Genomic DNA, 15,056 nt, shown 5'->3' on the forward strand with positions numbered 1-15,056 from the left:
GCGTATTGTAGCTGGAATCTGATGTAATACAGTATAATGTCAAATCTCTTTTTGTCAAAAGGAAACAGAAATTTTAGAATACTGGATTTTGTGTGTAAAAAGCGTGCTTAATAGAACTCAATTGGGCATATTTGGTGAAGATAAAAAGGCAGTATCTGGCAGTAAAATTACTAATTGAATCTTATATATTTTGTTGTTAATCTTTGCCCTGTCCAAGACTAATCAAAAACAGCCCCACCCACTACTATTTATTTTATGGAAAATATTTCACTTTCTTGTGATAAATAATAAAACATTTTAAGTTGTTAAACTGGCATTTAAATGATTACAATTCTGAAACTGATTAAATATTCGGTAGTTTTGAGCAAAAAGATATTTGAGATAAAAAGATAAGTATAAAGATATACTTTTTAAACTAATTATATAATTAGTTTAAAAAGTAGATTACTTTAGTAAATTAACTTAAATATTAAAATGTGGTTATTGGTTATTTAAAAAGTTACCGTTTTATTGCAAAATAGGTTTTTACCAGGGGAGTGGATGTGTTTGGGTGTGAAGGGCGGGTCTGCCCAGGGCACCATTCATGCATGAATCGCCACTGCTGCTGAGCTGGCCTGCATTTAGAGAGGAGGAGGCCGGGAACTAAACAACTGCTGACGTATCCTTGCACCAATGGGATGGCAGAGAATATTCGCACAGTTGGACAGTTAGTTTGGAAAAAAAAGACCACTGCGTCCGGGAAGCCCCAGCGATGATTGGATGCAGGATTGAGCATGGGGAATCATCAAGCTGCAGTAGAGATGCGCTTTATGGGGTCCTGCAGGGGCTGCAAGGGGTACGATGTAGCAGCAGCAGCAAAGGGCTGCTAGTTCTCCCAAGTGTTTGTTCGTGAGATTAAGCGCTACTTACCTCTGTGGGTGTGTGTCTGCGTGCGGACTCAGAACCTCCGAGACGCGTCAGGTGGATGCGCTGAAGTGATCCACTTCGCCCCTATGGATCGCGTCCATGGATGTCTTCAAACCTGCTTTGGACAACAGTTTGAGTCCCAAGGCGTCATTATCTGAAGAAGCAGAGCCGGATGTCTTTCGCTGGCCCAACACAGCGGAGAGCGGCAGCGGCTCGGCGCAGGATGCGGAGCCCGCCGCGCCTCCGCCGGGCGTCTGGACGGCCGTGTTTGACTATGAGGCCACTGCGGACGATGAGCTCAGCCTGTGCAGGGGAGACGTGGTGGAGGTTCTATCCAAGGACTCTCTGGTGTCGGGAGACGAGGGCTGGTGGACCGGTATGATAGCAGACCGGGTTGGCATTTTCCCGTCCAATTATGTCAGCAAAAGGAACGGAACAGAGGACGAGGCAGGCCTGCGGGAGAGCTCGGAGCACTCAGTGCCTCCTCTGCACCGTGAGTATCCTATTGTGCAAATCTTTGGAAGTTAAAGCAGTATGCATCTAAAACATAGATCAGAGGTGGAGTGTTTTGGATTTTTTAGCATCAGCAGGAGCAAGCTCACACTGAGAGTGCTGTGTCACTCCTGCTGGCCTAAAAACAGGCTGGGTAGGCATCCTCAGATTCAGGACCATTATTCAACTCATGCGACCCACCTCACTGGCATGCAGAGGTATCCCCCAGTATACGTATTTACAACGTCTTTTTACGTATTTACATGCAAAACGTGTTTTAGATTGTTGATTGGTTTGCGATACGATACATTAATTTTCGCACTGCATATTTGTTGTACGCAGTGGCGCCACCAATGGGGGGTGATGACCAGGCAATTTGCCGTCCCCTGGTCAAACAGCCCTATATTCACAAGAATCTGTGGCGTTAGTGGCCTTTATTTAATCATGAACAGTCAGAAAGTGAGACAGAGATAGAAGGGGGCAGACATGCAATGAATGGCCTGGGGTTGGAAGTCAGGAGAGCTGCATCAATATATAACTCTTTCTGCCCTGAGTTATACAACATCCAATATTAGACTTTTCAATTTAAACTTAAGGAAGGAGAGGGTGAGCTTAAACTAGTTGCGACATATATTCATTTTTGAGCATCTCTTTTTTTATTCTTTACACCGTGCCAGGTTTGAATATCTATCTACTCTCAGCCCAGAATCCCCACTTTCCTTAAATATAATAATAATATAAGCAGCCCAATAAAACTCCAAAATCTTTTTATTCCCACACCCCAGCAAAATTACTTATGTTTACATGAATTGTATGACATCCTGTTCTTAATCTATTAGGTCCAATTAGTTGATGGACCCACCATTGCCAGCAACAGCAACTTTGACTATTCTGTAAACATCTTCTGCAAGGTTTAGGAGTGTGTTCATAGTTAGACAAGAAAACCAGAACTACAGCCTCTGCTCTAATTCATCCCAAGTGTTCAAGAAGGTTGAGGTCAGGACTCTGTGCTGGACCAGTCAAGGTTCTCCAAACTTTATACACCTGCTGCCATGGAAGTTGATTTGGTGATATGACCCAATACTTTTGGCAATATATTGCATGTAGGCCTACAAAAGATGGTAAAACAATTTTGGAGGCCTGCATGCAAGTTATGCTTCAATATAATTCTAATCATCATCTTTATTGGTCATTGCACATGTACATTACAACAAAATTTGTCTTCTGCATTTAACCCATCCCTTATAGGGAGTAGTGGGCTGCCATTGTGCAGCGCCCAGGGAGCATTTTGGGGCTAAGGGTCTTGCTCAGGGACCCAGAGTGGCAATCTGTGGGATACAAACCTGGCCCCTTGTGTCCCCTCCGGAACGCAAACCTCCTTTCTAACCACTAGGCCACCACTCCCGGGGAAAGAAAGGGGGGGGACTGGAATCAGACCAGGGAGCACACACTTGCCAGCCCAGCAGTTCAACCCAGTACACCACCAATTCCAGCAATCTAGTTTTACTCAGTACCACATTGGCATGCTATGCCTGCATAAGCATCTAAAAGGTAAATAGACCTATTTTGTATGGCTAGAGCGCACTAGCTCAGTCAGTCATTCACACTGAGACAGGTGGCCTACTTTCACAAACCTGAAATATTCAGCAAGGTCATTCTGAGCAGCATCAGCTCCCGACACAGACAGATGCATTCATTACATTCCCTCTGATCTACACTGGAAAGACTAAACATTAGAATTTAGTCAATAAAATGAGTGTAGCAATTTTCATACATTTGTTTGAATAGATTTGAATCAATATTTTCTGATTAGAAATAAGTAGGTTTAACAGGCAAAGTGTGTCCATGTTAAGATTAATTTGCTTATCTGGTTGGTCCTCCATGGTAAAAGGAGCAAAAAATATAATAACTGAAATAACAATAAACTCATATTTACAAAATCTTTTCCAAAGTGGTGGTATGTTCTCTGTTTCCCTGAGCTAAGATGTGCTGCTTTTTTGTAACGACTCCCTCAGAGTTAAGTTCATCTAGCTGGCAAGTTTGACTTTAGCAATAGCACTGTTGCTAAGCTAGCAATGATGGATAAAAACTTCAATTCTTGCTCCAACACAGACACTATTTCAACCACAGGTCATGTGATAGTTGTACAATTTATTGGGTGTCGGAAGGTACAGATGAAATATCAAGAATTGCGTTGAAAAGCTGATAATAACAAGTATTAGCCAATGTTTTTGTTGGCTAATAATTAATTCAATTCAATTAAATTCAAAAATACTTTATTAATCCCAAAGGGAAATTAAATGTTGTTATAGCTCATATTATGAAGGTTTCTTCAAAGAGCCGTTGTAGATGCTGATGGCTGTGGGCAGGAAGGATCTCCTGTAGCGCTCCGTCTTACAGCAGATCTGAAGAAGCCTCTGACTGAAGACACTCTGTTGTTGTAGGATAGTCTCATAAAGAGGATGCTCAGGGTTCTCCATAATGTTCTTCATTTTATGAAGAATCCGTCTTTCCACAATGATTTCCAGAGGTTCCAGAGGAGTCCCCAGAACAGAGCCAGACTTCTTTATCAGCTTGTTGAGCTTTTTTAAGTCCCTGGCTCTGATGCTGCTTCCCCAGCAGATGATGGTAGAAGAGATCACACTTTCCACAACAGACTTATAGAAGATATGCAGCATCTTGCTGCAAACACCAAAGGACCTAAGCTTCCTCAAGAAGTACAGTCTGCTCTGTCCCTTCTTGTAGATGGCTTCACAGTTGCATCTCCACTCTAGTCTGTTGTCCAGGTGAACACCAAGGTATTTATACTCCTCCACCACCTCCATCTCTTCTCCCATGATGGAAATAGTTTTTGACTTATTCCTGTTTCTCTTAAAATCTACAATCATCTCCTTTGTTTTAGTCACGTTCAAGAAGAGATGATTGTTTCCACACCATGCCACAAAGCGGTCCACCACCTTCCTGTACTCAGCTTCTTGTCCATCTCTGATCCACCCCACGACTGCAGAATCATCCGAGTATTTCTGCAGATGACAGGAGTCTGTCTTGTACTGGAAGTCTGAGGTGTACAAAGTGAAAAGGAATGGTGAGAGTACAGTCCCCTGTGGTGCTCCTGTGCTGCTGACTACCTGGTTAGACTCATAACTCTTCAGTCTCACAAACTGTGGTGTGTTTGTCAGGTAGTCTTTGATCCAGGTGATTGTTGAGGCCTCCACCTGAGTCTTCTGGAGTTTCTGACAAAGAAATCAGGTTGGATTGTATTAAATGCACTGGAGAAATCAAAGAACATGATCCTCACAGTGCTACTGGCTTTGTCCAGATGACAGTGGGTTTGTTGAAGCAGGTGTATGATGGCGTCTTCAACTCCATCTCCACAGCGATAAGCAAACTGAAGGGCGTCCTGATGGTTTACTGTTTGCTTACTCAGGTGGGCCAACAGGAGTCTCTCTAGGACCTTCATGATGTGAGATGTCAGGGCAACAGGTCTATAGTCATTGAGGACTGATGGGTGAGTTTTCTTTGGTACCGGAACAAGACAGGAGGTCTTCCACAACACCGGAACCTTCTTCTGGGCCAGGCTAAGGTTGAAGAGGTGCTGCAGAATCCCACAGAGCTGCTCTGCACAGGCCTTCAGGACTCTAGGGCTGACATGATCTGGACCTGCAGCCTTATTCTGGTTCAGTCCCTCCAGTTGTCTCTTCACCTGACGTCTTGAGACACAAAGGTGGAAGCAAAGGAAGCATCAGCATCTTCTGATATGGTTGAAGGCAAACATGTAGAAGCAGAAGGGTCTAGGGCTGAGGTGGAAGATAAAAAATGTGAGGTGTTACTGGACAGCTGTGGGTCCTGTGGGTCAAAGGAAGATGGAATGTCTGTTTGGCTGTGAGCAGGAGAGGAGGATGCGAAGCTGGTTTCTGAACTGAACCTATTGGAGAATGTGTTCAGTTCATTGGCTCTGTCCAGACCTCCATTGGTCTGATCATCCTTCTGCTTGAAGCCTGTGATCTTCTTCATCCCTGTCCACACATCTCTGATATTGTTTTACTGGAGCTTGCTCTCCAGCTTCTTCTTGTACACCTCCTTGCTGTCTCTTTTCTTGACTTTAAGTTGCTTCTGTATAATCCTCAATAATTCTCTGTCTCCCTCTCTGAAGGCTCTTTTTTTCTTGTTAAACAGGTCCTTCAGGTCACTGGTGATCCAAGGTTTGTTATTGGGGAAGCATCTTACGGTTCTGGTGGGGATGATGTTATCCACACAGAAGTTTATATAGTCGGTTACACACTCAGTCATGGCATTGATGTCCTCTCCATGTGGCTGGCACAGTGCGTCCCAGTCTGTAGCCTCAAAGCAACCTTGCAGAGCTTCTTCAGCTTCCTGTGACCATTTTCTCACAGTCCTCTTTATTACAGGTTGTCTCTGAACAAGGGGCTTATATTTCGAGCAGAGAAAAACAAGATTGTGATCTGATTTGCCTAGAGGAGGTCTTGCTGTAGAGATGTATGAGTCCTTGACATTTGCATAAAAGAAATCCAATGTTTTGTTTTCTCTGGTAGAGCAGCTGACAAATTGTTTAAACGTTGGAAGTGTAGCAGAGAGTGAAGCATGGTTAAAATCACCAGAAATTGCCACAAAAGCATTGGGGTTTTGTGTCTGTAGCTTAGCAACAACTGAGCTGATGGCATCACATGCAGTGTCAGCAACAGCGGAAGGTGGAACGTAAACTGTTGCCAAAATAACACTGGTGAACTCTCTGGGTAAATAATATGGACGAATAATAACCTCCAAAACTGTATGAGCTGTTATTTCTTTATTCTCCAACCCCAGATTCTATGTTTTAGGGCAGATACTTGCTCTGTTTGAAGTGAAATAGGGGCTTGGGGGAGGAGGAATCATTCTTCTTACAAATGACCTAGTTTTGAGGATCAGCCACCATATCAGAGGCTCATGACAAGCTTGCTTAATTGCTACAAGTTAGTGTTGTTTCTGTCTTTTCTGTGCTGCAGTCTTGGAGATTGAATTCTCAGAGCTCACCCTGGAGGAAATCATCGGAGTCGGTGGTTTTGGAAAAGTCTACCGTGCGTTGTGGGAGGGCGTTGAAGTGGCCGTGAAGGCAGCCCGACGGGACCCTGACGAGGATGTGGCGCAGACTCTGGAGAGTGTGCGTCAGGAGGCCAAGCTCTTCGCCATGCTCAACCATCCCAACATCATGGGTCTTCTGGGGGTGTGCCTGCAGGAGCCCAACCTGTGCCTGGTCATGGAGTATGCTCGAGGAGGGCCTCTGAACCGGGCACTTGCTGGGAAACGCATCCCCCCTTGCACGCTGGTGAACTGGGCCGTGCAGATTGCACGAGCCATGCAGTACCTCCATGACCAGGCCATCGTACCCATTATACACAGAGACCTCAAGTCCAGCAACAGTAAGATTCCCTCACTTTGTGTTTTCATTAATGTCTCATTTTTTAAATATTTGAGGAAATGCAGGAAAACAGTAAAGATGACCCATTCCTATTTCTGTGTGAAACAACTACTCTTCTGTATTTTTATGGTTATTGAATGAGTGCAGAAGTAAATAGTTATGAAGCTCCAGTCAATAATACTTTGATCTGCATTAGAACAGCCTTTCTCTTTGATCTGCAGCCTCCTCACCCCACACAGACATCATGTTGAGTCATGTGACAGAAAAAAATTGACCTAACGCACCTTTAAAATGCAATTTAAATGTAGAACCATATCAGTATTATGCTTATCATATTTTTATTATTATTAATGGTTAGAAAGTATGTGCTTCAGAAGTCAAATCAGAGGAAAAAGGAGTTTCCATGTTTACTTGTGGAGTGTTGTAATCTTGCATTCTGCCCAATGGGATCCTCTAAGTCCCAAGCCTATTACTGAGGATTTGCCCAATGCTCTGCCCCGGTCTTGTCATTGGTAGCTCTGACAATGTGTGAAACAAGGCTCAGCTGTCATTGGCTATGGTGATCATCTCAGGAGCTTCACTTCCAAAGCCACTCTGACTTGATGTAATTCTGGATTTTGTGGGGAAAACCCAAACCGTCCTGACCTTACAGAAGCAACTGCCGAGGCTGACCTCTCTTTCAAAGTTTTTCTGTTCCTTTTAGGCCTGCCATGCCTCTTTAGGGTCGATGACATTAGATTCTAAATGCTTTCTTTAGGACAGTATTAAGCTATGAAATATTTCTATTAATTTTAGAAATCTCATCTCAGCCTATGTTTTACAGTCCTGTGCAGAATCCTTAGGGATACCTTTGTTTGTTTAAATATATTTTTTCTGGATTTAACAGATTTTCAGTCCAGTTCAGATAATTACATGCACTGTATAAAAGACACATAGTTTTTTTGCCTTACAGTTAGGATTATCAAACCTACAATCACCAAACCTATTTCTGTTTGCTAAATGCCAGAATCATGAGTGAGAGAATTTTCCATAAATCTCTTCTCAATAGTTTTATTATTATTTTTGTGGCACTAGCAGCCTTTATATGAAAGTAGAAAGTCTTGAAATGGGGTGGAGAGAGGGGACAGACATGCAGGAAAGGTCTCACCAGGTCAGGATTCGAACCCGGGACATCTGCGTCGAGGACTGAGGCTTCCATACATGGCCCACGTTTTCCACAGCCATTCCACAAACCACACTCCCTTCTTACAATAGCTTGCTGAAATTTTGGCTCGTTCCTCCTGACAGAACTGGTGTAACCAAGTGAGGTTTGTTGGACGCATTGCAATGACCTATCCAAAACATTGACTTTTTTAACCTTAAGACACTTTATAAATATTTGGGGCTATGATTAGGGTTACTGTCCATTTAGAAGTCCCATTTTGTCACAATCCTGTGGTGTTTTGGGGTTTTATTTTCTGTGTGTGTATTTTGACTATTCCTTTGCTGTTTTTTTGTTAGGTTTTGCATTCTTAAATTTATTTCTCTGTGCTCATTATTGTTAGGTGTTTTCCTTATTAGTTCATTCTTTTGTGTTTTCTTCCTTCCAGTGTTCTTGGTACATTTAGAGTTATTTCCTTTTAGGTTTTGGTTAGATACTTCCTTGGGTTTCTTTCCTGGCTAATTAGTGCCCCTCCTTCAGCTGTTTTGCATTCTCATTCCCCAGCTGCTTCTCTGCTTTCATCTGATTAGCTCTTCTGGTTTATTTCTAATCTTCCATCCCTGCCTCAGTATAATAGCTCCGGTTTTCTCATTGTTCCCTGCTGGATTCTTCTGTTTGGCTCCTTGTTCCATGCCGTTCCCTTTCCTGTGCTTCATGTCCATCCTCTGCATGCAAGACCGTAGTGTAAGTTCTCAATATTTTATTATTAAAGTTCTGAGTTTTACATCAGTTGTCTCAGCTTTTGAATCCATCATCAAACTAAAACATGACAGAAGAATCCAGCCAGTTGGACTCAGCAGAGCATTGTTTTAAGAACTTTTAAGAGGAGGCCTTTGAAAAGTTAAAGAGAACTGTCAGGGTGTATATTGACACAATTGCCAAACCCTGACCTCTATGGTGTTATTTAAGTGTTGCAGTTGTAAGTTTCTGCTGCATTAGTGGGCTCCTCTCTTTCCTTCTTTGGGCTTAGTAGAACTGTTGGAGGAGGCGGAATGGGAGGACCAAGCAGCATTGGCAGAGAGATTCCACAAGCCACCACTGCTTTGTCTGGGGTGCCTCTCTATTTCTTCCATCCTCACTCCTGAGGCCCTTGTTGCAATCCTGGAGGGTCTGGCCAACGTCCCCACTCCTATTTCGGAGGGTACGACCGGCCTCTCAATTTCCCCTGTCACAACCTCACCATCCGGGAGGGACTCGGAGTAGAGCTGCTGCTCCTTCACATCGAGAGGAGCCAGTTGAGGTGGTTGGATACCTTCCTCGGGAGGTGTTCCAGGCACGTCCCACCGGGAGGAGGCCCAGGGGACAGCTCAGGACATGCTGGAGGGACTATGTCTCTTGGCTGGCCTGGGAACACCTTGGGCTCCCCCCCCGGAGGAGCTGGAGGAGGTGTCTGGGGAGAAGGACGTCTGGGTGTCTCTGCTGAGTCTGCTGCCCCTGCGTTCCGGTCCCGGATAAAGCGGAAGACGACGAGTACGAGTACAACCTCACCATCTCGCCGCAGACAGCACCATCGTCTGGCGGCCTCTGCTCCTGTCCTCAAGGGTCTGGCGACGCCTCCACTCATCTCACTAAGGATCTGGCCGACACCTCTGTTTATGTCCCCAAGGGTCTGGCCAATGCCCCTGCTTCTGTCCCTGAGGGCCCAGCCAACATTTCCAACTTAGTTGTCTCCACTTCATCCTCTCACCGCAGAGGCCACCGCCACCACAAGACCTCCACAACCGCTGTGGAGGTTTGGGTCAACGTCATCTCTCCTTTCTTGGTATCACCCGACAGGTCTCCAGGAATTTTCAGAGGTTTGCAGCGGACATCCAGAGCCCTTTCCGTGCCACCTGAGAGCCCCAAAGCCGCTCATCGTTTCCCCATATTCTCAAAAACATGACTGTCAGACACTTTTATCTTTTTGTCCACCTTCCTGATTTAGAAACACACGCTCCAAAAAATGTTGTCATGGTCAGGAAAAAGGGGGGAAAAGAAAACAAGCTCAAAATGCAGCCAAGGTTAGAAAAAAAACCCATTGATAAACTTGACATGTTAAAGTAAGGCTTACTTTTATTTTCATCCACTTACCACACTGGTGTTACATTCAATTAACCAGAAAGTACAGCTACTTAAAAACAAAATTCCAAATGTGTAACAGTTGAGTCTTATTTGTGTCTTTTGTTTGAGAACTGTCCATCGAGAAAATGTTGGGAACCTGTGACACACAGATTATCTGGCGAATAATCCGCTGACTTTAAAATTCAATATAACCACTCTTACTTCACACATATTAAAACATAATAAATTATTTCAGTTATTGATAAACATCTAATAAACAGCTATCTAGTTACTGTCAGTCTTAATCGTACAGGGTTTCACTGGCTCAGCCACATGTCTCTATGGGCCCTATATGACCCATACAGACATGCCCCAAGTTGGCCTGGGTTCACAACTGACTTCTAGTATGGGTTGATCAACCCAAGTGGGACATTATATATTGTTCTTTGCTGGGTCTCAAATGGGTATTAGAGAAATCTGTTCAATTTCTGCAACCCATTAGGATCCCACTTTTTATCTATAGTTGACCGCAATCAAACATCTATAGACAATTGACATTTGGCCATCATCTAATCCACTGAAAATTTGCCTCTTGGACCGTTTTCCACCTAATTTCTTATTCATAAGGGCCCCTGATGTAGAGTGGGTAAAATAAGTATTGAACACATCAGCGTCTTCTCTGTAAATATATTTCTAATGGTGTTATTGACACGAAATTCACACCAGATGTGAATTGCAACCCAAGTGATCTGACCTTCAAAGTAAATTAGTCCACAAATGAACTTTGAATGACACATCTAATAAGTTTTTACACACCCACAGAAATGCTATACTTTGTGGAAAAGCATATTTTGATAATGAGTACTTGAAGACATCTCCTGTATGGAGAAAGTAGACATATTAATTGCTTCTGGAGGTCCTTTCCATAGATTTTCAATTGGATACAAGTCATGTCATTGACTGGGTCATTCTAGAAGTTTCACTTTTTTTTTCTCTGAAACGAATGAAGAGTTTCCTTGACTGTGTGTTTAGGACTACAAGAAATTCACACTCGTTTCATCTTCAGCAGAAATGTTCCTTAAGTACTGACAGATTTCAGCTGGTTTCCTGACTTTCTATGCCTTTTTAGTCATGTGTTCAAAACATATTCCCTCTGTCACTAAAATATTTTATCCATAACTTAATTTGCACATGAATTTGTTTTGATTTCTTTGTATGTCTGGATTACTCGTTGTTACTGATTTCTGTTATATCAATAGAAATATTAGAAATACTGTATATTTACTGATTAAAATGTTGATGTGTTCAATACTTATTTTACCCGCTATAAATGTCGGCTAAAGGACTTGTACTTATCTCCATCCATCCATCTATCCATTTGTTTATATTTTTTTCAAATGTATCTATCCATTTGTCTTAGTTTGTGTTTACCCAGGAGAGATTGCTCACTTATACCTAAGGGCAGTTTGGACTGGCCAATTAACAAAACATAAATGTTGTTAGACTGTTGTAGGAGGCCAGAGTACCCAGATGGAACCTACTCTTGTATGTGGAGAACATACAAAGTCCACTGAAAGTACAAATTACTGATCTGATCTTACTGGGGCTGGGGTCTCAGTTAGATCAGACAAGATAAAAAGATTTTGAATAGAAGCTTAAATACAGCATAAACACCATAAAAACGCTAAACCTTTTCCAAACGCTAAACCTGCTGATATTTCACTTAGAAAATCTCTATATGTATATGAGGACGGGTATCCCATCTCACGATAAATATTGCCGGGAATAAATAAGGAAAAGACTAAGACCAGCTGCACAGGGCAGAGTATTTGGAAAAATAGGGGACAGTTGAAAAAAGTGTTTAATGTTTCTAAATTCCCTTTTTCTTTGAAATTCTTGTAATCTTTCCGTAAGAATCTTTGTATATCCTTTTCATAGTTTTAGCTACATCTACTGACAGCCATTCCCATAACACCCCATTAGATGCTCTTTACTAAAGCGTTTTACATTACAGTGAGTGCACACATCTGAAACATGACTGGCCTAAGGGAAATGGGAGGTGGGGGTTAAGCTTAAGTTTGAGTCATGCCTTATTTTCTCAGCAGCACACCAGCAGGTTTTACTTTGGCCACATATTCGGGTTGAATATTTCAGATTGTCGTTTCTGCAGCATCACAGTCACATGATCAGTAGAGGAAAAGGCGCTTGAAGTGCACCGCAGTCCTCGGACACTCCCACACACCCCTCCTTCAATGGATGCAGCTGCAGCAGATGGCTGGCTTTTTGGAGCTGAGAGGAGACCTCCGAGCATGTGGTTAGGAGGAGCCCTGCTTTGCCTGAGCACGTCAGAAATGGGGGTGTCTCTCGTTGCCTATTAGAGTAAATGGGTTTGTTGTAACAGGCTATTTCAAGAGTTAAAATGTACAATTAGTCTTTTGTATGAGACATCGGGCTGTAAAGCCATGAGTCGAATACATTGGAATTGATTAAGGGGGTCGTTTTCATCTCTGTATTGCTTTGTTGTTGAAACTAAATGTGGCCTGGTTTTTACTATTTATACTTTCTTCTTCTCTTCTCTGCTTTTATCCTTTGAATCCTTTTATCCTGGCCTCTCACCAACCACACCCTGTTTTGTTCACTCCTCTTTTGTCTACTTTTTTCTTTTGCATTTTCACGTGCATTGTGTCAAACCACGGGACTCATGATACTGCCTGTCCCAACATCTGAAATCCTGATGGTGATCACCTGAAACGTCCACTTTAAACGTCCACCCTCCCGCCGGTCTGCACGCATCCTCTCCCTCCCACAATCTCCAAAATCTCCAAACTCATTCCCATTCTCCAACCCAACACCCCACCCCCACCCCATCCCCCGACGACCCTACACCCCACCCACCCCCCACCCCCATTGCTTCCCGCTTTGTCATCGCACCAGTCCTGATCCTTGAGAGAGTGGAGATGGAGGACCTCAGCAACAAGACTCTGAAGATTACCGACTTTGGTTTGGCTCGGGAGTGGCACCGCACCACCAAGATGAGCGCCGCTGGGACCTACGCTTGGATGGCTCCTGAGGTTATCCGCTCGTCCACGTTCTCCAAGGGTAGCGACGTGTGGAGGTGGGCAGAGGAAGGGGAGGCCCTGCAGAAAAACAAGCTGCAGAGAGCTTTTAATGATGGGTAGAAACCACTAAGAAATAAAGAATCCATGAAAACTAGATTGCCAGATTTGATATTCATATTTATAAGCGAATGTTTCACTTCATAAAAGAGGTACACACTATACACTTAGTGTTTTCTACTCTGACTTTATTCCCATGAAGCCATCTCAAAAGATCTTGACTAGTGGTGTCCAAACTGTCACCAAATTGAAAGCAGCATGATCTACATATTTTATTTACTAATATTAAATATACATAAATATTTTAAATAAATAGAATATTTTATCATACTTTATTTGTTTACCCGTTCAAAAACTTTCTAAACATGCAGTATTTTAATGAAAAGAACAAGTATTCTGATTTTTGCCAAAAAGGGATCTGTAAATCATTGTAGATCTGAAAAATAAATCATGTATGCAAAGCGTAAAAAGGAAAACAGGGATACAATTTCCAAAATTTTTGGGGTCAACTGTGTTTCATCTTCCTGATATAGAAATAACTTTTAATCTATCTTTTTTCTGAGTCGCTCTTTCTTTGAAAACGCTTGCCTTTTTCAGCCCCGTTTAATGAATTAGTCCACCAATGTCGCATTTTGATTAGAAGTTGTTGGATGCTTGTGTTTGTATTTACTATGACATTAAAATAAGTTGAAATGCATTCTTAGTAAAATAAAAATACTTGCATTGTACCTAACATTAAACATATCATAACCCTAAAAAAACCTTAATTTGTCAGTGAAAATTTAGCCCTAAAAAAATAACAAAATAGTGTCCATCTGTGTTATTCGGCTGTGCTGACGGTAAACCACTTCAATTGCATTTGGGGGCTGACAAAATGTCCGTACTGCTGATCCTGAACTTGACTCTAAACAAACAACAAATGATTTGTACTGCATACCTTATGGCATTATGCCATCAGGTGATAAAATATATAAATTTTGATCACAAAAGAATCCATGTAAAAGAGTTATGTTTCTATTGTCAGTGCTGCTGGATTTTGAGTTGTTGATGTTTTGTATTGGTAATATTTCATTTATCTACTGTCTGTGCAGATTTTATTGCAGGAATTAATGGACTGTGCACTGAAATGTAACCTCTCCCAAATTAAAATTCTTCCTGAAATTTGCAACTTAAAGATAGTTATGGTTTTATGTAGCGACCATCTGACATTACTGGAGAACTTCTAATATGATCATAACCAGTGTCGGGCATGTTTCTTTAAAAAAGTAATTAGTTATAGTTACTAGTTACTTCTCCCAAAAAGTAACTGATTTAGTAACTGAGGTAGTTTACTACAAAAGTAACTAGTTAACAGGGAAAGTAAATATTCTGTTACTTTTTTAAAGTTTAAATATGTCTATGAACTTAGATTTTTCCAAGGTTTCACAACCCAGTTGCATAAAGTTGAATTACATAGACAAGTAGCCTGCTTTCACCAAACTTTTAATATTTACTTCACATGTACATTCTTGCCTTTTACCTCAAGGACAATAAAGTAGTGTCTGTACTTCCACTTTGAAAATGCAGTCTTTCCTTCCAGACCCACCCTTGTTGCAGCTTACATCTGCTAGTTTGCCTGAGCAGGGTGTGTTTGTGTGTAAACTGAACACTGCCTCTGATTGGCTTACAATGAAAGTTTACTCTACCTTAGACAATCATCATCACTTTATGTGATTGTCTCGCCCCTTGCTCCTCCTCCCTTTACCAAAGAAAAAAAAACTTAGCTCCTTTGGCTGTGAGCCACGACAGATGAGAAGAGCTTCAATGAGTAGCTTTAGTTTATAACGCGACCCATTTAATTGTCGATACCGGTAACAGCGTTGTAACGCTGAAAAAAGTAATTAAT

At 42.2% G+C, this 15,056-nt stretch overlaps 1 protein-coding gene across 2 annotated transcripts in view; it reads left to right on the forward strand.

The window, feature by feature from the left end:
- The first annotated feature begins 708 nt into the window (after positions 1–708).
- Positions 709–15,056, forward strand: part of map3k9 (mitogen-activated protein kinase kinase kinase 9) — a 28,941-nt gene continuing 14,593 nt past the window's right edge. The window contains exons 1-3 of one of the 2 annotated variants that reach the window (XM_047344978.1): positions 709–1,399; positions 6,402–6,815; positions 12,990–13,170. In XM_047344978.1, coding sequence (XP_047200934.1) covers positions 1,006–1,399; positions 6,402–6,815; positions 12,990–13,170 — 989 coding nt within the window. In that variant the 5' untranslated portion in view covers positions 709–1,005. The remainder of the gene's footprint in view (positions 1,400–6,401; positions 6,816–12,989; positions 13,171–15,056) is intronic. The other variant, XM_047344977.1, reaches the window with a different exon arrangement.

The sequence above is a fragment of the Girardinichthys multiradiatus genome, chromosome 19 (assembly GCF_021462225.1).
Source record: "Girardinichthys multiradiatus isolate DD_20200921_A chromosome 19, DD_fGirMul_XY1, whole genome shotgun sequence".
In the NCBI taxonomy this organism is placed as follows: Eukaryota; Metazoa; Chordata; class Actinopteri; order Cyprinodontiformes; family Goodeidae; genus Girardinichthys; species Girardinichthys multiradiatus.